This window comes from Podarcis melisellensis (assembly GCF_964234715.1).
Source record: "Podarcis melisellensis genome assembly, chromosome: 5".
Classification (NCBI taxonomy): domain Eukaryota; kingdom Metazoa; phylum Chordata; class Lepidosauria; order Squamata; family Lacertidae; genus Podarcis; species Podarcis melisellensis.
In genome coordinates this window covers 2,422,085-2,446,228 of record NC_138537.1, presented here as the reverse complement: position 1 = coordinate 2,446,228, position 24,144 = coordinate 2,422,085, and the positions used below count along the sequence as shown (strand labels likewise).

Sequence of the window (24,144 nt, the reverse complement as noted above, 5' to 3'; positions counted from 1 at the left end):
GGTATTGGCTTAGGCATTGGACCTAACCGACTATATCCGGCTTCAGCCCGTCCGCTTGAAGTCCAGGAAGTGTTAACCACCAGTAAGGGGAGTCCTGCTGATGCACATCAACTAGGAACTCCCCGGGGTCACCAGTAGGCCCACACCTCCCTCGGCTTCGGAGAGGGCCACGCCCCCCAGAATCCTTTACCAGACTACCCTTCAATATGCGGGGCAGGTGATGGGGTTACCCCCTCTTCCACCTACAGAACAATACCAATGCCTAACTGCCAATACCAAGAAAGTTGTGACGATTTGCTACGAGGTAGGCAAAAACCAAGTGGCTGGTGCCAATTTGCCAAGTGGAAAAATTCCTACCAGGCCCCTCAATGGCGACCAACCAAGGTCCATAGCAAGGTCAGGGAACTTTATAGGGTGGGAGGGTGAGAAACAGGAACAGCTGGCAGGCGGGGAAAGAGGGAGATCCCCGGCCGCACCTGCGTTAAATGGGGCAGGCCACGCCCCCAGAGCCAGCCGATTGGCTGGCCTGGGGGTGACGTGGTCGGGGATTCCCCTAATTGTGGGGGGGGGGAGTGTGAAGCCCACAACCCCACCTACTCTGCAGGGCGGAAGTGGTTTTTTAAAATATATTCGAAACGCTGTTACTCTATTCCCTCTCAGTCTTGTCCCTGTCTCTAACTCACTCTGACTCTTCTGTCTCCCCCCCCCCCAAAAAAAAGAACCAACTGAACTAGTTGTCAAAACCTCTGGGTTGAGCCTCAAAATCAGGTAGGCTCCACCTCCGGGCTTTCTTATTGGTCAACCTATTAACCCTTTCTCTCCCCCAATACAAACATGAATGGGCTAACGCCACAGCATCCTTTTCAGTGTACCACCTACCCATCACTTGCTGAACATTGAAACCTCGGGCGGTGATATTCTTTGCTCGAGCCCTGGAACTTCCAGCGTCAGTGCAGAATGCTCAGATTCCGCTTGGCTCGATGAGCAGAGCTTTCACGTCAAACTTTCTCCGTTCCCTAGGAAATTCGCGCCCCGCTGCTCTGTCTGCAAAGAGCCCATCATGCCCGCGCAAGGCCAGGAGGAGACTGTGCGCATTGTGGCCTTGGACCGTGACTTCCATGTGGAGTGCTACCGCTGCGAGGTCAGTATCTTCTGTGCATGCAAAGGATGTCCTGTGCATAGATCAGTGATAAAGGACCCCTGGATGGATAAGTCCAGGCATAGGCGACTATGGAGTTGCAGCGCTCATCTCGCTTTCAGGCCGAGGGAGCCGGTGTTTGTCCACAAACAGCTTTCCAGGTCATGTGGCCGGCAGGACTAAATTGCTTCTGGTGCAAGCCTGAAACCTTAAGTTGCTGTTTTAGGGGTTGTTTTTAAAAGGCTGAAACGAATTAATCCGTTTTGCATTACTCGCTATGGGTAAGCAGTTGGTTTTGGAATGCTTTGGTTTTGGAACGGACTTCCAGAACAGATTACCGTATTTTTCGCTCTATAGGACACACACCGGACCATAGGACGCACCGGACCATAGGAGGGGGAGAACGGGGGGGGGGGAATTCTCCCCTTCTCTGCTCAGCGCCCCTTCAGCAAAGCGGCAGGAGAAACGGAGCCCCTTCCGTTTCTCCTTCCGCTTCGCTTAAGGGGCGCTGCGCAGAGAGGGAAAACTGTGCAGCGCCTCTCCAGCGAAGCGAAGCCTGGAGAGCAAGAGGGATGGGTGTGACCCATCCCTCTCGCTCTCCAGGCTTCAGGCGGCTATCCGCAAGCCTTCGGAGCACAGCGGGAGTTCCCTGCGCTCCGGGGACTTCAGGCGGCTTCAGCGAAAGCAACGCGAAGCCTCCGGAGCGCGGGGGGAGCTCTCCCTCTGCGCTTCAGAGGCTTCGCGTTGCTATCGCTGAAGCCAAAGAGCCTGCATTCACTCCATAAGGCGCACACACATTTCCCCTTCATTTTTGAAGGGGGAAAAGTGTGTCTTATAGACCAAAAAATACAGTAAGTTTGAGAACCAAGATACCACTGTAGAGTCATTGTGAAAAGCTGCCTGCAAGCCTGAAATCGTTTAATGCGTCTTTCTCACCCTCTTGTACAGGACTGCGGAGGCCGCCTGTCCGAAGGCGACAACCAGGGCTGCTACCCCTTGGACGGCCACATCCTCTGCAAGATGTGCAACTCTGCCCGGATCCAGGCCCTGACGGCAAAGTCGAGCACCGACCTCTGAACGCCCCCGGGAGCCTCGCACCATCCTCACCCTCTCGCACAGCTGGAAGACTTTGGGAGAAGCAGAGTGGCTTCCTGGCGGCTCCACATCATGGCGTCTCTCCCCCCCCCCCCAAGTCTACACTACAGATTTAACTCTTTGAGCCTGCAATCCCTTTCTGCAAGGCACCCTGGGAAATGTAGTTCTCTGGGGTTCTTTCCGAGAAAGGTTTCAGGACACCCCCGCGAAACTACAGTTTCCAGGATGCTTTGAGGAATGCCATGATGCTTAAACTGGTATGAAACTGGTAGATGTTTGTAGTGAAGATGGACCCCCCCCCCCAAGTCCTCGGCTGTCTCCATCCCCTTCTGGTTTCATCTCCTCTAAATCCGAAACCCATTAGCTTGTCCTATGCATTTTATCCATTCTGACGCTCCAGCTACAGATGCTTACGCCTTTTCCTTTCCCTCTTCACACGAGCCATCAGATCCTGAGCTTCTTTGCACATTAATATATGGGGGGGGGGGACGAACGGGGACACTTTATATCTATTTCTATAGCCTCATATGATAACGTATTGCAATATTTCACTAGTGCCTTAAAGACAACTATGCAGAGTAAGGAGTTAGAGCAGCGATTCAGGGATGGGAAAGGCGATTAGGGAATCTGCGGGTGCTTGCGAGGGAACGTGCTTGGCAGAGCCGACCAAACTGCGCTCAAGGCTCACCTCTGTCGCACCTCCATGGACCCAGCTTTCTGGGTTTTTACGACCAAAACACAGCTTTCAGAGCTGGAACCACAAGCACACCATTTACTGTAATCTCCACCTGAAAAAGGAAAAGGAAAAGAGTTTTCTGAGGGGAAGGTAAAAGGACCTCTGGACGGTTAGGTCCAGAAACACACGCTCACACTACAGCTGGAATAAAAAATCTCGCACAGATTTGATCCTCAGCAGTTCTTAAGGGCTGAAATTTCGCAAATTCCAAAGGTCCGATTTGCGGACAGGTCCCTGAGAGACACTTAACTCGCCGTAAGCCTTGTAGGTCAGCACTATTAAGTATGGCACTTGCCAAGTGCAGTGACTTATGCCCCCTGCCTCCCCCCGCCAAACCCCCCCCCCTCTAAATATCCAAACACTAGCAAAATAAATGTTCCATCCTTGAGGTCCAAGTTGAATTAAACACATTCTGCAGTTAGAAAGGTAAAGAGGGTGATGTTCCAGTTTCAAATATCCTTCTCCCTGTTGGGTGTGGAAGCCCAGTACCGGAACTGGGAAGAGGATCCCAGCGAAGAAGGGGCACCGTTTTGGTCGAGGTGGTGTCCCCACAGACCCCGAGTGCTTCTTGCAGGTCCAGTGCTGCAGAGGTGCATCCCTGCCCCACCTGTGTCTGTGTTGCAGAGGACCAGTAAAGGGATCCCTGACCATTAAGTCCAGTCGCAGATGACTCTGGGGTTGTGGCGCCCATCTCGCTTTACTGGCCGAGGGAGCTGGCGTACAGCTTCCGGGTCACGTGGCCAGCATGATTAAGCCGCTTCTGGCGAACCAGAGCAGTGCACAGAAATGCTGTTTATCTTCCCGCTGGAGTGGTACCTATTAATCTACTTGCACTTTGACATGCTTTCAAACTGCTCGGTTGGCAGGAGCAGGGACTGAGCAACGGGAGCTCACCCCGTCGTGGGGATTTGAACCACCGACCTTGTGATCAGCAAGTCCTAGGCTCTGTGGTTTAGACCACAGCACCACCCAAGGGGTCAGTAAAGACTGTGTTCTCAGGCATGTGTAGCTTGCAAGGACATCTCTTCCTTGGTTTGAAAGATAAACACCCCCCGCTATAAGAGGTGAGAAATGAAAGTAGGGCCCTGAGGGCGATATTCTTCTGTCCAGAAGTTTGCAACTGGGGTTGGACTAGATGACCATTGTGGGCCCCCTCCAACTGTACAGTTCTACATCAGCTAGCTCTGCACTACAACCTAGCAGTTCAAAAGCACATCAGCACAAGTAGATAAATAGGTACCGCTGCGGCAGGAAGGTAAATGGCATTTCCGTGCGCTCTGGTTTCCGCCACGGTGTCCCATTGCGCCAGAAGCAGTTTAGTCCTGCTGGCCACATGACTCGGAAAGCTGTCTGCGGACAAACGCCAGCTCCTTCGGCCTGAAAAGCGAGATGATCACCACAACCCCATAGTCGCCTTTGACTGGACTTAACCGTCCGGGGTCCTTTACCTTTTTACCTGCACTGCAGCAGTCGCTTTCAACCTCTCTCCCAGAGACCCAGGAGTTTTTGAGGGATATTTGGATGGGAAGGTCAGTAGCGGCAGCCGAGCTTCCGAGAGGGAAGACCTGCGTGCCATCTCTACACACTCAAAGCAGCCTGTTGCAAACAGAGGAATCCCCTGGGGTGTACCCCAGAACCCACTGCAATTGGCAGACGGGGTCTTCTGCAAATAAGTCGATGTGGGCAAAGGTTTGAAATCTCTGCCCTGCAGCAAAACACTATAACCTCAGCAATGGGGTCACTCCCCTTGCCATAAACTCCATAGCAAAGTAATCCCCCCTGCCTGGAGAGCTGATGCCTCAGCCGGGGTCCCTCTGGGAACAGGGAGAGTGGGGGAGGGTAGATCACCAGTCTTCCCATTTCAAAGAAATGGCAATAGGTTTCCTTTGGCTAAAGTCAGAATGTGGATTTAAATGGAGATTAAGAGCTACAGGCTATTCCACCCAGTGTTTTATCATTCAATCGTGGTTTGCCTCTCTCCATTAACACAGAGGAACTGTGTCACTCCAGATGGCAGGAAGGTTATCCTCTAGCTGAGCCAGGATCCTTGCACCTCTAGAGCTAGCTTATCAGGGAGAAGGCTGAGTAAGGACCCTGACACACTAAGTTTCTTCTTGCAGGGATGCATGCATGAACCTGCAGTCTGAAACGCTGTTAGCCCAGCCAGTGCTTTTACCGCATGGTTTTCCAACCCTCGCATTTCAGTGCTTAGATGTTTCTCTCTCTGGAGAAGAGCAGGGCAGCGTTTCAGCTGAGTCCTTACCGAGAAATGTAGTAAATGAAGCAGAGTGCAATCGAGTGTTACGCTCATAGGGCTTAGTCACCATAGCAGAGTATATTTATTACAAAGCTTTATTTAACCTATTGCAAAGGAAACACTCACCCCTCTTTTTTTGCCAAAGAGACCTTGGCCACGATCCACTAGGAATGCCTTTTGCACGAGCCCTGCTGCAAGGAAGGAGAGCAGCAATGCATTTCAATGGTGCACGTTCAGGGGATGTTCCTAGTGGATTGGGCCCGTGGGTAGTTGCTGTTGTTTTCCCCTAAAGTATGCAATATTTTTTATTCCTGAAAAGTTTCTAGCCTAAGATTTCCCTGCGCCTTTCCCCCAAATATATAGGATTTTTATATATATATAAAAATTATAAATGTATGTATACTTAATAAGAAATATATATGTCTTCCATTTTTGATTAAACTTTTTATATGTGTAAGTTAGGTCGAGATGATCCGAGGGCAGTGGGAACGTCATTTGGAGGTTAGATGTTCTTGTGGATGAGTTGGTGCCTGGACAATTGCACTCTCAGTTTTAAGACAAATACTTAGCAATCAGTAGACTTAACCCTTAGTCCCACTGATAATTAATAGGAAACCCTACAAAAAACCCATACAGTCCAAGTTTAAGAGAGCCTGAGGTCCCAAACCTCAAGATATCGTATTGCAATCACCACTCCCTTGCTAGGAAAAGAACCTTCTCTGCTGTTGGGCTACCTTTATTTTATTTTATTTTGCTTCATCATGCACACTCGTTGGAAGGAAATATTGATTGCGCCGTAACCCTAATTCCAGTTACTGGGAAGGGGTGCCGAAATTAGATTTAGGAGAGAGGTTTGTGAAGCTCAAGGCGATGTCCAGGTTTCACCCATCAGCTATGCTTAAAGTAGGACCGAATCCAGTATAAAGGAAATCCGATTGGGCCATATCTGGCCCCCGTCCAGATGTTTTGGAGCACATGTCCCACTGGCCGAAGCCAGTAATCCAAAACAGCTGGAGGGAGGCCAGCTTAAGGCAAAGGCTGGATTCACGGAGAGATGGCCCTGTGGCTGCTCAGTGGAGCCTCCATGTGCAAGGGCAGTGTACCTCTGAACTCCAGAACGGGGAGCGTTTTTCTTTCTAGTGCCTCTGATGTATTATTTGCACTCAATTCTTTTGGAAATGCTTTTGTGAACAACGTGACGATCACAGATCTCTACATCTTCTTTTGCTCTTTCTTTCTTATGAACAGGGAAGGGACTGGGCACTTTCTGAGTTTTGTGTCACCCAACACTGCAAGGGGTCAGACTAGATGGGCCTTGGAGATCCCTTCCAACTCTACATTTCTATGGTTCTGCAAGAAAGGGCACATCTTTGAATGCATTGAATCGTGGAGCTGGAAGGGAGGGACCCCAGTGGTCATCTAGTCCAACCCCCTGCAATGGAGGAATCTCTTTTTAAAAAAATATTTTTATTAGTTTTCAAACATAACATTTTCAACAATTCTTAAACATACTTTTATACCTTATACAATTTTTTTTTACTTCCATCAATCACATCTGACATTTTTCCAATTTTTCACCTAATTTACATTTCTTACTTTTCACTATTACATTTAAATATCATAACTAATATCTCTCTTCTTTCTCTTCTTTGCAATATTTCCTATTTTCCTCCTTACAAAACTTCTTGTAGTCCTACTAGCTTAATTTGTTGATTACAGTTGCTCTTCAAATAATTTGTATATTTCTTCCAATCTTCTGTAAATCCCGCAGGTTTCGAATTCGTCCTGTCATTTTGTCCAATTCTGCGTAGTCCATTAATTTCGTCTGCCATTCTTCATTCGTCATTATTTCTTCTCGCTTCCATTTCTGGCCCAACAAAACTCTTGCCGCTGTTGTTGCGTATAAAAACCATTTAATGTCCTGTCTATTAATGTCCTGACTTATAACACCAAGTAAAAGCAAAGGAGGAATCTCAGCTCAAGCATCGATGACAGAGAGCCCTCCAGCCTCTGCTCTAAACCTCCAAGGAAGGAGAGCCCATTTTCCAAGGGAGTCCGTTCCACTGCCAAACAATTCTTAGCGTCCTCCTTTTCCTCCTCCTGCCCTGTACATATTTGCTAAATCCAATAGTCCCTTCATTTCATATGAAGGTCAAATGCGGACACCCTGAGATGCTAAAGTCCTCAAACAAGCAGTGTCCTTTGGTCCTTCCTGTGAAATCTCAGGGGCGCTGCTGTACATTGCATTTTCAGCTTTGACCAGCCAGGCTTAGAAGGGGCCGGTGGAGGGGGGGGGTTGGGGGGAGGGGAATCCTGCGAGAGGGTTTGATGGTGGCTGCCTGGGAAACCGCACAAGTCAGCTTTTTTAGAAAAAAATAAACCGCTTATTGTAATTTGCCAGATCTGATGCACAGCTGACAGGCACCTTCCTGCAGGCGGTGGGGTTACAATAACTCCTGCTGGCCGACCCACCACCAATGCAGAAGGAGGGGGGGGAGACGTGTCTCTAGCCAGGAATTATATTTAGCCTTTTGGTTGCATAACAGTAGGCCAGCTTCTCTCTCTCTCTCTCTCTCTCTCTCTCTCCTCTGTAGGTCCTTTCCCTGACAGCTCACAACCCCTTATTGATGAGCAAGCTTTATTTTTAACAAAATAAAGCAAATATCTGCATCGGGTGCATGCTGCAAATCTCTGGCATGCTGAATTATTTTTCTCTTTTTGAGACTGAGTGCATTGCGAGAGCTGAGCTGATGTGAATTTCTCCCCCGTACGATCCGCAGGCAGAAAGCAGGTTGTCAGAATGTGGGGCAAAGCTGATTTCGGCCTGCAAAAGTCCTAAGTATTTTATCTTTGACAGGCTGTTGGGTGTTTGGTTTTTTAGTGGGGGAGCTGTTAACATTTGTTGTTGTTGTTTAGTCGTTTAGTCGTGTCCGCCTCTTCGTGACCCCCTGGACCAGAGCACGCCAGGCCCTCCTGTCTTCCATTGCCTCCCGCAGTATGGTCAAACTCATGCTGGTAGCTTCGAGAACACTGTCCCACCATCTCGTCCTCCGTCGTCCCCTTCTACTTGTGCCCTCCATCTTTCCCAACATCAGGGTCTTTTCCAGGGAGTCTTCTCTTCTCATGAGGTGGCCAAAGTCTTGGAGCCTCAGCTTCAGGATCTGTCCTTCCAGTGAGCTCTCAGGGCTGATTTCCTTAAGAATGGAGAGGTTGGATTTTCTTGCAGTCCATGAGACTCTCAAGAGTCTCCTCCAGCACCAGAATTCAAAAGCATCCATTCTTCAGCGATCAGCCTTCTTGATCATCCAGCTTTAACTTCCATACATCACTACTGGGGAAACCATAGCTTTTACTGTTAACATAGGATCACATAATTGTGGAGTTGGAAGAGACCCCCCCCAAAGGTCATCTATTGCAACCCCTGCAATGCATGGAACTTTTAAATGTCCGTGCTATTTCAAAATGTTTAAAAAGCTGGGGGGGGGCAGACTTAACATCTCCACACACACACCCTCCCAAAGAAACCCAAGCTTAGACTTAGAATGACAGTTAAACAATTCTGCATCTGGCCACGTTCTGCAGCAGGTTAAGATGAAAAAGTGAAGTGGTCTGGATTTGATCAAAAAATGGTTCTCTCTTGGGCTGGTGAAGCTGTGCCCCGTCACTGCCACCTCGTTAAGTTTTCTGTTAAAAATAATAACGATGCAAACGGGGAGAAAATGGGTTTAAAACAAGTGAATAAAACCAGTTGCAGCTCAGGACAGTACTGAAAATTCCACTAAGAGAGAAATCAAAGCAGCGGGTCAGGATAATTCAGTTTGAATTCCCGCAAGATCTTCCTAAAAAGTTTCCACCCTCTTGGGCCAGCAAATAAATGGAAACACCGTACAGATGGGGCTCCCTGAAGAGGATTTTCTGTGCCTAAATGCCACACTAGACTAGAAGAAACTCTTGTATTCTTCATGCCTTTGAGAAAGAAGAAAACTCACAGTAGATCCTCATCCTTTTCTCCTTTCTTTGTTTTAAACTGAGCTGTGGGCTCTTGTCTAACACAAACGTAGATAAGGTGGTTTCGAGACCTAAGCCGTTATTTCTCAGAATGTGTTTTTTCTTGGGGGAAAATGCTTAGATTTCTCCACCTTGCAGTGTTTGGCGTTCCCATTTCCCCAGGCCTAAAAACAAGTCTGAGAGACCGCCCTGAGTTTCCCGGAGACCACATTGAGACACATGGTGCGTCACAAATTTAGCAGGCCTGCCCTGCAAGGTAATGCGCTGCGGAAGGAAATGGATGAGTCCTTGTTCCAAACATCAAGTGCAGAGAGGACTGAATTTATTTAATTTATTGATTCAGTCCATTTATATACCGCGCTTTATCAAAAGATGTGTGCAACATTAGAAACACATTCCAAAACTTTCATGATAAAAGCACAGCTAAGCCTCTCTCTCTTTTTCATAATTGGCCCAGGGATTTGTGAACTTAATGCACGTATAGCCAGAGAGTTGCGTGCAAGAAATATTTAGGCTCTCCTATTTCTAGAGTGTTTTTGGATTTTTCGTTCATGGGACCCCTTGTAAACATCTTCAGAGAGGCAGGGGTTGAATTAAAAGCATGCTTGCATTAAAGACGATTGGAATTCTTACTTGTGGAGAATATCCTTGGGTACTCTGCATATGCTACAATCCTAATTACTAAAATTGATCTGTGTAATCCAAGCATGCGCACAGGTTGAGGAGCATAAGAGGAGAAGTTAATATAATTGTTTCAGTGTTGAGAACAGGAAGCAGGACTGGATGGGCCCTGGGTCGGATCCAGCAGGCTGCGTTTACATTCTTCTGTGCAATCCAGAGGAAGGTTCCTTGCACCATCGCCCGTGAAATGTTAGTTGCTCAAGAGCTCTCCCAGATGCTCTTATGCTACGTAGAGATGCCTGAAATGTCTTCAGGTGGGATGCAGCAGGACACTGCATCCCACCCAAAGACATTTCAGGCATCTCTATGTAGCATAAGGACACCAGGTCCTGTGGGATCCTGCCAGCGAGGGCTGTTAACGGAAAAATCCGAGGGCTCCCTTGGACACAAACAAAGACACCAACCAGGATTACTTGGAGGAAAACAGCAGCCTGTAGGCTTGATTTTTATTGATCTGTTGCAACAGGGTGCTCCCCTCACCCGCAGGAGAGAGGAGGACCCTAGAACAATGGCGCACAATGCCTTATAAAGACTTTTGAAATTGCCACCCTGTAGATCAAGACGACGCCAGGAAACATCATACATACATCACAGAAGGGGTGTAACCTAAGACCACCCCTCAGATACATCACACCTACATCACAGAAAAGGCGGTCCAAAACAGAAATTTTAATACTGTTTTTCTCCTGTCTGGCAGGTTACTTGATTGGATTTCCTGGGGAGCCTGGCCAGTCTTTTGTAATGATAAATACTTAGTTCCTGGGCCAGGTCACAGGCTCACACCCTATTCAAACACAGACATACCCTTAAGACAGGATTTGTGAAGGAAAAGACAATGGGGAGGCTTTTCCAGTTTGACCTTGAAAACATTTGCACAGTTTAGGAATCAAAATGGTCCCAGGTTGGCCTTCCTGTGCTGGTCTATGAATGTGCTTGGTTGGTACACTTATGAACATTACCATATATCTAAGACCATAAAATTCCTGTCACAGGGCCCATCCATCCATTCATTCATTTATTTCCAAAAATTCATACACTGCTTGCGGCAAGAGCCTCAAAGCAGTTTGCAAAAAGATGAAACAATAAAATCGCCAGGGAGAAATTCCCACCATCGTTAAAACGGAACAAAAGGTTAAAATGCCAAAACAAGTTAAAGTTCGCAACAACTTTCAAAGCAACTGGAAACATTTTATTTTTTATTTGCAGGCACCAGAAAGAACGCAGAGAAGGCGCCTGCTAGTATCAATAGGCAGGGAGTTCCAAAGGGTAAAAGATCGAGTTCTTTCAAATGCGGAACGCCTAACAGAGCCAATTTGGCGATCTCTTCCGGAAACTGGTCCCCAGTTGTTAAGCCCCTCATCCTGTTCTCACAGTGGCCAAGGAGATGCCTGTGGTAAATCCGCCAAGCAGGATTCGAACGCAAGACCCCTCTCCCCACCCCTAGTTTTCAGCAACTGGGGTTCAGAAGCTGTAAACTAAGATAGTTGTTCGGTTTGCATGAGATGGGCAAAGGGTTTGTTTGTTTGTTTGTTTGCTGCGAGAAACGAGTTCCAACTGCAGATTTTTATTTTTATTAAAAAGGAAGAGCACAGGCCAGTCATTTTTCATGTTTAGGACTTCTCTCGCTCTCTCTGTCTCTCTCCCTTTTATCTCCAGCATCTTCTCATAAAACTTAGGCATGAGAAAAATGCTTTAATGTGGAACATTCCGTGAACTGAAAGTCCCATAACTCCTGTGCAAATATTGGCTTGAGCTTGTGGCTTCAGCTGGAGGCAGCAGCCCTGATGTTATTTCTGCAGGGAGGGGGAAGTTAGGAAGTTTGCATTAGACATTAAAAGTGGGGGGAATACCCAGTGGATCGTTTTCCGTGTTTCCTTTTCTCTTGGCAGAATTGCCTGCATATATATATATATCTCCCTCTTGCCATAAATAGAGTCAAAGCGTCTCTATTTGCAGTTGTGTCTTTATAAAGCATGATTCTCTTGCTGGGGGGAAAGTGAGAAGGATGTTGTTCTCTCCCCCCCCCAGCTGCTATTGATGGGGCTGTGTGCAATGATTAACTCTGGTTAGGCGAGACACTTCTTTCTAATTCCTAGTTCCTTTTCGTAGCTCAATTCCATCTCCCAGGTGGTTGGTTGGTTCATTGCTTTGCAATATACAGCCGTACGTTGGATCTCAAACGCCTCGCCAGTCAAACGTTTTGGCTCCTGAACACCGCAAACCCGGAAATGAGCATTCCGGTTTGCAAATGTTCTTTGGAACCCGAACATCCGATGCATCTTCCGGAACCAAACGGAAGCCGCGTTTGGTTTCCAAACGTTTTGGAAGTCAAACGGACTTCCGGAACAGATTGCGTTCGACTTCCGAGGTACGACTGTACATGCTTTGAATCACCAAATCTGCAGCAGTTACAGCGAGTTTATGTGTGCGCATATTTTAAAATTTATTATTATTATTATTATTATTATTATTATTATTATTATTATTATTATTCCATGGTTTTAAGATGAATAGAAAACAGAAAACTCCACAGTTGCAATATAAGTATTTTAGTCTAAGATGGACAAGCAGCCCTTGGTTCAAATCTCACCTGTGCCATGAGTCCAAAAAATGTAGTATAAGCACCGACAACTGGGAAACACTGGCCTGCGAGCGCTCCAGTTGGAGAACAGCCTTGACCTAAGGTGTCATGGGCTTTGAAGAAACTCGAACTCAGGACGCAAGGGAGAAACGTGCTAAGAGGAAGGCAAGCTTGGCAAATCCACACCGTGATCACCTCCCGCCCAGAAACCTATTTCCCCACTGTGGAAGGACGTGTGGGTCCAGAATTGGCCTCCACAGTCACTTACGGACTCACTGCTAAAACTGTGTTCATGGAAGACAATCTTACTCGGCTATGAGGGATCGCCAAAGAGGAAGGCTGCAGTCACTACTCTCTCAGCATCATCAGCCTTGTCCTGCGCGCGCACACACACACACCCTTGTCTTCCAGAAAACTCTTGAGAAATGTGAGATTTAGGACACCAGAATGATCTGGGCTGCTGCTTTCTGTCACACAAACACCAGCGCTTTTCCACACAGTTATTGCGGCACGAGGGTTACCTACTTGTAAGGTGTGCACACAGACTGGAGGGGAGGATCGTCCCCCCTCTTAAACTGAGAGCTCTCCTAGCATATTTATAAAAGATATAAAAATGAGATGAATTACTCTTTTGTATGCCTGTTCTCTATCATTAACCTTCCCTGAACCACAGAATCCAGATTCACCAGCAGATACTTTTGTATTCAACAGACACAAAGTGCCTTATTGCTATTTTTTAGGAGAAATCAAAGTATCTCAAGCATATATTTTCTGTACGTTGTTCTTGTATGCAATTATACAACTATGTGCCTTTCTGCCTTTTCGCTCTGCTCTTTGAGTTATCCTTTTGTTGCATCCTTTAAAAAAAATAATCAAATTATATTTTCTGAAAGAAATAAAAAAAATCCTCTCTTTTTGTAAGAATAAAAATACACAGCATTTTCCGAAGCCTTGCTATTAATTCTTTTTTTAAGGGGGGAGGACACAAAAATTGCAGATGGTTTGAAGAACGCTTTAGCGATCCAATAAACTCTCAATACACTTTGCTTGGGCCTGTGTATGAACCTCTTCTTCCCTTTTCCATTTGCAGCTGCTTTCTTTACTAGGAGCAAAACATAGTTCGCTTCTTGGATGATTGGGAGGGGTGAGCCTGGGGTGATTTCAGAAGATGCTTGCAAAAATTAGGACTTGTCGCAAAGCCCCAAGTGTGTAGATTGAATGTTTTATTTCGGACACAGACCAGTTCCAGCCCACATTCAATATAATGGAAGTCATAAAACACAATAGGGATACATTTGAATTTGCGATTAGGTATAACAGGGACGCTACAGATATAGCAACAGTTTAAAAATATATAAATTAAAACTTAGTCACTAACATATAATGTAAAATGATCATTAAAGGCCTTAATCATTATGATAGCACAGCTTGTTCCCTAAATTTTATGGCAATCGCACAGAATTTGGCTACCCTAAACGTGATCTCAGGATCCTTGTCCTCTATCGGGGATTTTAGAGATTGAGGTTTGGATTCATTTGGAGATTTTTGCAGGGGTAATAAATACCAAGAGTGTATCCCTGTAGAAACAGCAGCGTAACAAGGCATGAGAGACAGTTTCTACCTCCATCAAGCCGCAGGGGCAGACTCGTTCCGTATATGGTTTACACTCGAATCTGCCCTGCAATAAGGCAGATGGCAGCACATTGAATCTAGCGAGGGTAAATGACCGTCTGTATTTGGGTATTTGTAATTTTGACAAACAACCTTGATGGCAGAAAGTGAGGAGGAATTAAAGAACCTTTTATTGAGGGTGAAAGAGGAGAGCGCAAAATATGGTCTGAAGCTCAACATCAAAAAACCTAAGATCATGGCCACTGGTCCCATCACCTCCTGGCAAATAGAAGGAGAAGAAATGGAGGCAGTGAGAGCTTTTACTTTCTTGGGCTCCATAATCACTGCAGATGGTGACAGCAGCCGTGAAATTAAAAGACGCCTGCTTCTTGGGAGAAAAGCAATGACAAACCTAGACAGCATCTTAAAAAGTAGAGACATCACCTTGCCAACAAAGGTCCGTATAGTAAAAGCTATGGTTTTCCCAGTAGTGATGTTTGGAAGTGAGAGCTGGACCATAAAGAAGGCAGATCACCAAAGAATTGATGCTTTTGAATTCTGGTGCTGGAGGAGACTCTTGAGAGTCCCATGGACTGCAAGAAGAACAAACCTCTCCATTCTGAAGGAAATCAGCCCTGAGTGCTCACTGGAAGGACAGATCGTGAAGCTGAGGCTCCAATACTTTGGCCCCCTCATGAGAAGAGAAGACTCCCTGGAAAAGACCCTGATGCTGGGAAAGATGGAGGGCGCAAGGAGAAGGGGACGACAGAGGACAAGATGGTGGGACAGTGTTCTCGAAGCTACAAACATGAGTCTGACCAAACTGCGGGAGGCAGTGGAAGACAGGAGTGCCTGGCGTGCTCTGGTCCAGGGGGTCATGAAGAGGCGGACACAACTAAACGACTAAACAACAACAACAATTTGACAAATGATTTGCTAGGGTAAATCCTCCTATTATCTTTTATTGCTGGGTGTTTATTCATCTTGCTCACATGGCAGCCCCAAGTGTGTCAAAGTTTCCCGTCTAACCCCAGCACCCTGTTCTAGACCGTTTAAATTTGAAAGTGCATTCTAGCAAGAGGTCTGGAAATCATATCAGAACTACATTATTAGCCTACATTAAAAAAAGATATTACTATGTGGCAAAACATTTCTTTAAAAATCTCTAAATGGTTTATGTGAAGTGGTATCCTTTTCTCAAAGGCAGAAATAGAAGCAGACTCGAAGAAAGGTAGACCTCATACAATTATAAACAGGAGGAAAGTCTAGATGCTGGATCGTTCCCTCGATCGGATGGGTGGGAGATTGCCTGCTCTTTATGGGGTTACACTTCCCCTGAAGGAGCAGGTTCATAGCTTGGGAGTCCTCCTGGATCCTTTGCTGTCGCTCGAGGCTCAGGCGGCCTCAGTGGCCCAGAGTGCCTTCCATCCGCTTCGGCTGGTGGCCCAGCCACGCCCCTATCTGGACAGGGATAGCCTAACTACTGTAGTCTATGCTCTGGTAAACTATAGGTTAGATTACTGCAATGCGTTCTACGTAGGGCTGCCTATGAAGACGGTTTGGAAACCTCATCTGGTGCAGAATTCAACAGCCAGGTTGCTCACCGGAGCAAGATGGTTTGAGCATATTGCACTATCCTGGTCTGACTGCACTGGCTCCCAATTAGTTTCTGGGCCCAATTCAAAGTGCTGGTTTTGACCTATAAAGCCTTAAACGGCTCAGGACCGCAGTACCTCAAGGACCACCTCTTTCCATATGAACCTCCCCGGACCCTAAGATCATCATCTGATGCCCTTCTTCATATGGCCCCTCCTCAAAAGGTCTGGAGGGTGGCAACATGAGAACGGGGCCTTCTCTGCAGTGGCTCCCTGTCTGTGGAATGCTGTCCCCAGGGAAGTTCACCTGGCGCCTTCATTATACACCTTTAGGCACCAGGCAAAAATGTTCCTTTTTAAACAGGCCTTTGGTTGATTCTAGAAGGCAGATAGTTGTTTATTTCCTTGACATCTGATGGGAGGGAATTCCACAGGGCGGGCGCCACCACTGAGAAGGTCCTCTGCCTGGTTCCCTGTAACCTCACTTCTCACAGGGAGGGAACCGCCAGAAGGCCCTCGGAGCTGGACCTCAGTGTCTGGGCTGGATGATGGGGGTGGAGACGCTCCTTCAGGTCTACTGGGCCGAGGCCATTTGGGGCTTTAAAGGTCAGCACCAACACTTTGAATTGTGCTTGGAAAAGTACTGGGAGCCAATGTGGGTCTTTCAAGACCGGTGTTATGTGGTCTAGCTGCCGCATTCTGGATTAGTTGTAGTTTCCGGGTCACCTTCAAAGGTAGCCCCACGTAGAGTGTGTTGCAGTAGTCCAAGCAGGAGTTAACCAGAGCACGCACCACTCTGGCCAGACAGTCTGCAGGCAGGGAGGGTCTCATCCTGCATACCAGATGGAGCTAGTAGACAGCTGCCCTGAATGCTTAGTCAGAATCTCCTTCCTTGCCATTTGTATCCATCGGTTCGGGTTGTCCCCTCTGGGGCAGAAGAAAACCAGCTGGCTCCACCTTCCATGTATTTGGTCTCTAAGCATGCACAGAATTGCCCTGTCTGCTCCATTCCATTACGGATAGAAAGAAGGATCTTGCTAATGTTATCTCCATGCTTAATTAATGGGTAGCATTTGCCGCCAGCATATGAGGCAATAAAGGGTTTTAATGGGTGATTAAATGCTGACTTGGAGGGCTTTAATTGCTGGAAAAGACAGCGTCCGCCCGCCAGATCTGAACCTGCTACGGCTGTTCCTGCAGGATAATGACCTACAGTAAGCAAGGAAGTCTTACATGCACAAAGCAGGCATTTTGCCTGAACCTCAACACAGAGTCTCCCTAGGCTTTTCCACATGGACTGGGGTATCCCTTTCTCTTTGCATCAACAAATGAGCTTGGAATGGAGAAAGCTGCAGAGCAAAGATGTCTTCTTCATAAAAGATGTTGCAGGAAGGGGAAATGCTGGCCACTTGTACCTCTGCAGCTGTGGCCAGCCCCGCAAGGGCAGTCGGCAGCACCCTACTTCCCTGGCAGATTTTATTGGGGGAGGAAGTGTGTCGCCGTCAACAGCAACATTTGAACCTAAATTAGGTGGTGTGGGTTGACGAAGAGGGCAAGGAGTTCCCCTTGGGATTTGGGAGGGAAGAGGAGGTTCCACCAGAGATTAAACGACTCTGGAATTCCACAGGGAACAGAGATTTAGAAGAACGGAATCGTAGAGCTGAAAGAGGCCCCAAGGGTCATCTAGTCCAACCCTCTGCAATGCAGGAAACAGCTCAAGAATCCCTCACAGATGGTCATCCACCCTTGGCTTTAAAATCTCTGAGAGCTCACCACTTTCCAAGGGAATCCACTCCACTGTCTCTACAGCTCTTAACCTCAGACAGTTCTTTCTGATGTTCAATTGGAATCTCCTTTCTTGTAACCTGACGCCACTCCTTTGGGACCTACCCTCTGGTGGCTCCATCTTCCTGTTAGAATTCCTGCTCCGTGATTGCAGTCATGGGACTGTTGTCTATCACATGACGGTGTATGTTTTGATTTCACAGAGTGGGAAGTGACGGAGACAGGTGTTACTGTCTGAAGTGGGACTATTGTCCTTAGTTCTTTTTCTCTTTGCTGTCTGATGCTAGAGAGAGAGGGAGCCATGTTGCAGTGCTCTGTGTGTGTTTAGATGTAAATAAGGTAGATTAGCCAAAATGCTGAGTTGCTGAGGTCTGTCACGCAAGCTGCGCAAACTCTGTGGATCCCTAAGTGTGCCGGTGTCAGTTGGCATTGGTAGCTGTGATGTTTGGGCAGAAGAAAGCTTTTGAAGCTCCCAAACAATCGACCAGGAGGGAGGGAACATGCCAGTTGGGCATGTGTCTCTGCCAGGATCCTACACGAGTGTAGGCTGAACTCCTGACACTTCCATCATCATCATCATCATTTTATTTACATGCCGCCTTTCCATAGTTGAAACTATGCTCAAGGTGGCTTAGAACTTGACAAGATTTACATAATTACAAACATAACAGAAGTCATAAACAATAAAAAAAATGCACATAAAAACCTAATGGAAACAATTTCCATGTAAATCATAAGATCTAAAGTTAGGGCTACAACAATAATATCAATAACAGCAACAGCTCTCTCAACAATACTCCAGCCCAATAATCTGTCCAACAGCTCAGTTTTTGTAGCTGGAGTCAGTCCGCACTCCACTCTCCCAGGCCAAATTGGAAAGGGCCAGAAAGCAGGGTGCAGGTCTTCCAGGGCTCACAGCCAAGATGGTCTCATTTAAAACAACAGAGATAAAAATAAAAACAGTTTAAAAGCGGCTGCAGTCCTTGTGGAGCCTGTCTAGCCCCACCCCAAGCCAGGTGGAGAGAGGCAAGGGCAGCGTCCGTCAGGGCCTCAGCAGGCAGTCCCTCCATGTGACAGCAGCCTTTCAGATGTTTGGTGACTATCTCATGCTCTGATTTTCTCCAAGCTAAACAGACCCAACTCCCCCCTGAACCATTTTTACTGGCCTTTCAGGTGATTCCCCCATGTCCATCTCAGACACAGAGGAGTCAAGCCCACATCTCCTAGACCCAACCTCCTCTTTTGGGAGCAAAGGTTTTGCATTAAGACCTGTGAAAGTTCAGACTTAGAATCATAGAATCATAGAGTTGGAAGAGACCACAAGGGCCATCGAGTCCAACCCCCTGCCAAGCAGGAAACACCATCAGAGCACTCCTGACATATGGTTGTCAAGCCTCTGCTTAAAGACCTCCAAAGAAGGAGACTCCACCACACTCCTTGGCAGCAAATTCCACTGTCGAACAGCTCTTACTGTCAGGAAGTTCTTCCTAATGTTGAGGTGGAATCTTCTTTCTTGTAGTTTGGATCCATTGCTCCGTGTCCGCTTCTCTGGAGCAGCAGAAAACAACCTTTCTCCCTCCTCTATGTGACAACCGCAGTTCGGTCCCATAATGAGAAAGTCTGGGCTGCATCAATAGGAGTATAGCATCTAGATCAAGGGAAGTAATAGTGCCACTGTATTCTGCTCTGGTCAGACCTCACCTGGAGTACTGTGTCCAGTTCTGGGCACCACAGTCCCTTTTTTGTATTCCAATTCAAATTGTTAGTTCAGCAAATCCTTACAATTACATTTTTTACCTGTTTCTAAGCCTTTTTTCCCTCTCATATTCCCTTAAAGCATTACAGTTGGAAACCACTTAATTTCTATCCAACATCATTCTAACATTCATTAATTTTGCAATATTTCTGTAAATAGTCTTTAAATTTCTTCCAATCTTCTTCCGCCGACTCTTCTCCCTGCTCTTGGATTCTGCCAGTCATTTCTGTCAATCCCATATAGTCCATCACCTTCATCTGCCATTCTTCCAGAGTGGGTAGATCTTGTGTCTTCCAGTACTTTGCAATAAGTATTCTTGCTGCTGTTGTAGCATACATAAAGAAAGTTCTGTCCTTCTTTGGCACCAATTGGCCGACTATGCCCAGGAGAAAGGCCTCTGGTTTCTTCAGAGGTTTAAAGACTCTCTCAAGGCAAATCTAAGAAAAGGCAGCACAGTCGTACCTCGGAATCCGTTCTGGAAGTCTGTTTGAGTTCCAAAATGTTTGGAAACCAAAGCGCAGCTTCTAATTGGCTGCAGGAAGCTCTTGCAGCCAATAGGAAGCCGCAGAAGCCCTGCTGGATGTTTGGCTTCCAAAAATAGTTCACAAACTGGAACATTCACTTCCGGGTTTGTGGCGTTCAGGAGTCGAAACACTCAAGAACTAAGCTGTTCAAAAACCAAGGTACGACTGTATAAACATGGATAATTTGGAAACACTGGCCTGCGAGCGCTCCAGTTGGAAAAGAGCCTTGACCAAAGGTGTCCTGGGCTTTGGAGACACTCAAACTCAGGACGCAAGGGAGTAACGTGCTAAGAGGAAGGCACGCTTGGGAAATCCACACCGTGATCAACTCCTGCTGTAAACCAATGTCCCCACTGTGGAAGGACGTATGGATCCAAAATTGGCCTCCACAGTCACTTACGGACTCACTGTTAAGACCGTGTTCATGGAAGACCATCTTACTCTGATACATGGGATCGCCATAGAAAAAGACAAGCTGATCAAGGGAGGCGGCCAGCAGTGGCACCCATGGAGAGGCCATGAAGAGGCAATGGGGTCCTCCCTTGCTGCCACTCGCACTCAGGACAAGCGCAGGCTCATCCTCTTCCATGAGCTCAGCGGCAACAGCAGTAGAAATAGGGAGCTTCCGGAATTAAATCAGAAGTTGCTGTGGCTTTCATAATTCTGGGGCTGTCCCTGGAAAACCGAGGCATAGTGGCTGGCCATTATGAGGACAAAGTCTGGATTGGACGGGCCACTCACCTGATCTACCGGGACTTTAACTATGTCTACTTTAGCAAATATTTTGGGATTGCTTTAGTTCCAAGATCTTTTCAGCTCCATCCTCCAACTAAACATTAGGAAGAATTTTCTGAAATTGGAACAGACTCCATTAGAAGCTGGTAGATTCTCCTTCTTGGAATGTTTTCAAGCACAAGTTGGACGGCCACCTGGCAGGGATGCTTTAGCTGTGATTCCTGCATTGCAGGGGGTTCAGCTATATGACCCCTGAGGGTCCCTTCCAAATCTACGATTCTACAGTTCTCTCAGTGACTCAGTTTAATAACAACAACAACAACAACAACAACAACAACAACAACAACAACAACAACAACAATTTATTTATACCCCGCCCATCTGGCTGGGCTTCCCCAGCAACTCTGGCCAGCTCCCAACACAATATTAAAATACAGTAATGCACCAAACATTAAAAGCTTCCCTAAACAGGGCTGCCTTCAGATGTCTTCTAAAAGTCTTGTAGTTGTTTATTTCCTTGAAATCTGGTGGGAGCGCATTCCACAGGGCGGGTGCCACTACCAAGAAAGCCTGGTTCCCTGTAACTTGGCTTCTCGCAGGGAGGGAACCGCCAGAAGACCCTCGGAGCTGGACCTCAGTGTCCAGGCTGGATGATGGGGGTGGAGACGCTCCTTCAGGTATACTGGGCCTTTGAGGCCATTGATGGCTTTCAAGGTCAGCACCAACACTTTGTCTTGTGCTCAGAATCGTACTGGGAGCCAATGTAGGTCTTTCAAGACAGGAGTTATGTGGTCTTGGTGGCCGCCCCCAGTCACCAGTCTGGCTGCCGCATTCTGGGTTAGTTGTAGTTTCCGAGTCACCTTCAAAGGTAGCCCCACGTAGAGTGCATTGCAGTAGTCCAAGCGGGAGATAACCAGAGCATGCACTACTCTGGCGAGATAGTCCGCAGGCAGGTAGGGTCTCAGCCTACGTACCAGATGGAGCTGGTAAACAGCTGCCCTGGACACAGAATTGACCTGTGCCTCCATGGACAGCTGTGAGTCCAGAATGACTCCCAGGCTGCGCACCTGGTCCTTCAGGGGCACAGTTGCCCCATTCAGGACCAGGGAGTCCTCCACACCTGCCCACTTCCTGTCCCCCAAAATAGTACTTCTGTCTTGTCAAGATTCAACCTCAATCTGTTAGCCACCATCCATCCTCCAACCCCCTCCAGGCACTCACACAGGACCTTCACCCCTTCACTGGTTCTGATTTGAAAGAGAGTTTGTTGACGGAAAGCTATGTCTTCCCCCACATTTATTTTTTAATGTAGAACACGGTGAGGAGATGGGGAGGGGGGTGAATGTTTGCCAATGCTCCTACTCCCCCCCCCAACCCACCCCCTGGTTGCAGGAATTTCCTAGAGAAATCCGCTCTTCGAAAAACCTTGGCACTGAAGGAGCGGAAGGCAGCCTTGGCGCACCCCCCCCCCCCCCGCTGGCATGACCGAGCCTCGTCTTTAAATGTTGACGAGCTTCTTGCTGCCAATTAGCAAGGGGAAAACACAGACTGTGTGCTAAACCGGGGCTGGCGGTGGCTCCCCAACTGCCACAATGTTTGCGCAACTTTCTGCTTACCTACTTCCTCCTTGGTGGAAGAACCTTCCGTTGGGAAGAATCTGCAGGAGATTTTTAGAGAGAGGTTGGACGGTTCTTTAGTGTTGGTTCCTGCCTCGCAAGGGGTTGGGCTAGATGGCCCCTGGGGGCCCTTTCCGTATCTAGAAGCCCATGGTTGTATGACGACAAAAACGTGTGAACTCTCCTTCCTTGGGATTCTTAAGTTGTGATTCCTGCATTGTAGACACTAGAAGACAGTTTCCTCTGCCCTGTGGGCTACTGAATTCTAGCCCCACTTGTGGGTTACCTTCTGATGGATTATTATTATTATTATTATTATTATTAAAATTTGTATCCCGCCCTACGCCCATAAATCTCAGGGTGGTTCTTACCATCCCCTTTAAACCTCACACTTGCAAATACTCAGTCTCAGTTCCTTTTTTTCTTTTTTAAATATATCTTTATTAATTTAAAATAAATACATTAATGAGAAAACAGACATACATATAAGTAAACAAACATACAATCAATCAAAGAAACAAATAACAGAAAAATCATAGAAACCACCACACTATAAGATACAAGAAGATTACCATAATTATCATCACATATAGTCCTGATACTCAACACAATTATAAAACTTAGAGAGAAGAAATTTAAAACGGACTTCCAATTAATTTCACTGTACTTTATCTATCCATTACTTTATACCGCACAGTTACAAATTTCTTATATAGTTTCTTTTTACCTCCCTATGAACTTATATTTATACAATACAGGGATCAGTCTGATTCTGCCAAGATGTTTCCTTTTATTCCATAGTTCTTTAAAGATTCCACCAGAGTCTCAGTTTCATAACTACTCCAACCACATTCACATCGAGAGTGTCTCTGAGCATGCACAGAGTGCATCGATGCAGAGAAAGCTCCAGGGGTATCAGGTTTGGAAACAGTATTCTGCCGGATAAAACTTCCAGGCAAGGTGCTTTTGCGAAAAGTGGAGCTGCCTCTGGTGGTCTTAACCTGGACTGACCCCTTAATGTGGGGAATAGTGCTGAGCGTGGGGCTCTGTGCCCCTCTAGTGGTTGGTCCTGGGAATGCAGCCACCTGAAAAATAAGACACCCCCCCCCTAAATGGGAGGAACTGTACAGGGTGAGGGCCAGAGCCCATCTCTCCTGGTCTTCTATACCTTCAGCACTCCTAACAGGGCCTGGTACTGGGGGCCTTGCAACCGTGATGGCCTGAGGCTGCCCCCTCCTGCCTCTTGGACTCGGGTGGGGGCACATGGGCATAGCTGTCAAGCGTCCCTTATTTGGCGGGACAATCCCTTATCCCAGCGCCACGTCCCGCTGCTGTCCCTTATTGATGATGTCCCTTAAATAAGCTACTGAAGGTAATGGGGCCCTTTCTATGTCCAGCTGTCCTTTGTCAACAACAAATTGTTGCTTTTTTGTGTTGAATATGTGCTATATGGTAATTTATGGACCTAATAGGTATCTAAAGCCATTTGCATGCAACAGAATATGTATGTTCTCAAAGTAATTGTTGATCCCTTATTTTGGCTGCTGATCCCTTATTTTCGAGGCTGCTGGTCCCTTATTTTCAAATCTGTAAGTTGACAGCTATGCATATGGGGTGGGAGCAGGTCACCCCCTCCCCGCAAGACTGCAGGATATAACTGACTGTTATTCTGAAGCACCAACCATTGTGGATAACATACAGCTTTGATTCCAGCACGGGACTAAATTTGTGGGTTCCACTCGACGACCCAGCTTCCAACGAAACAATTATTTGCTTCATTTGCGCATAGCTCGAATGGCCCACCGACCAGGGAATGTTGAGGTGCGGTTCTTGTGCCGCAGGGGGTTGGACTAGATGACCGTTGGGTGCCCCTCCCAATCCAGAAGGTCCCAGGATCAGTGCCCAGCGACATTTCTAGGCAGGGGTAGAAATGACCACTGGAAACCGCAGGAGGGGAGAGGGCAAGAGGGGGTCAATTCTGCTTGCTGGTTTCCCACTGTGAGACCAGAATGCAAGGGCCACTGGC

The 24,144-nt window shown here is 47.1% G+C and overlaps 1 protein-coding gene and 2 long non-coding RNA genes across 5 annotated transcripts in view; 2 read left to right on the top strand and 1 right to left on the bottom strand.

Annotated features, from left to right (window-relative positions):
• Nucleotides 1-3,304, top strand: part of LPP (LIM domain containing preferred translocation partner in lipoma) — a 274,991-nt gene extending 271,687 nt beyond the window's left edge. For all 3 annotated transcript variants that reach the window (XM_081911063.1, XM_081911064.1, XM_081911065.1), the window contains 2 exons: nt 1,021-1,141; nt 2,087-3,304. In XM_081911063.1, coding sequence (XP_081767189.1) covers nt 1,021-1,141; nt 2,087-2,215 — 250 coding nt within the window. In that variant the 3' untranslated portion in view covers nt 2,216-3,304. The remainder of the gene's footprint in view (nt 1-1,020; nt 1,142-2,086) is intronic.
• Nucleotides 1-24,144, bottom strand: part of LOC309370040 — a 250,041-nt gene that overhangs the window by 206,411 nt on the left and 19,486 nt on the right. The gene's annotated exons all lie outside the window — the stretch shown is intronic.
• Nucleotides 6,407-11,482, top strand: LOC309369995. The gene is made up of 2 exons (XR_014168326.1): nt 6,407-8,127; nt 8,591-11,482. It is a non-coding gene; the product is annotated as an uncharacterized lncRNA (long non-coding RNA).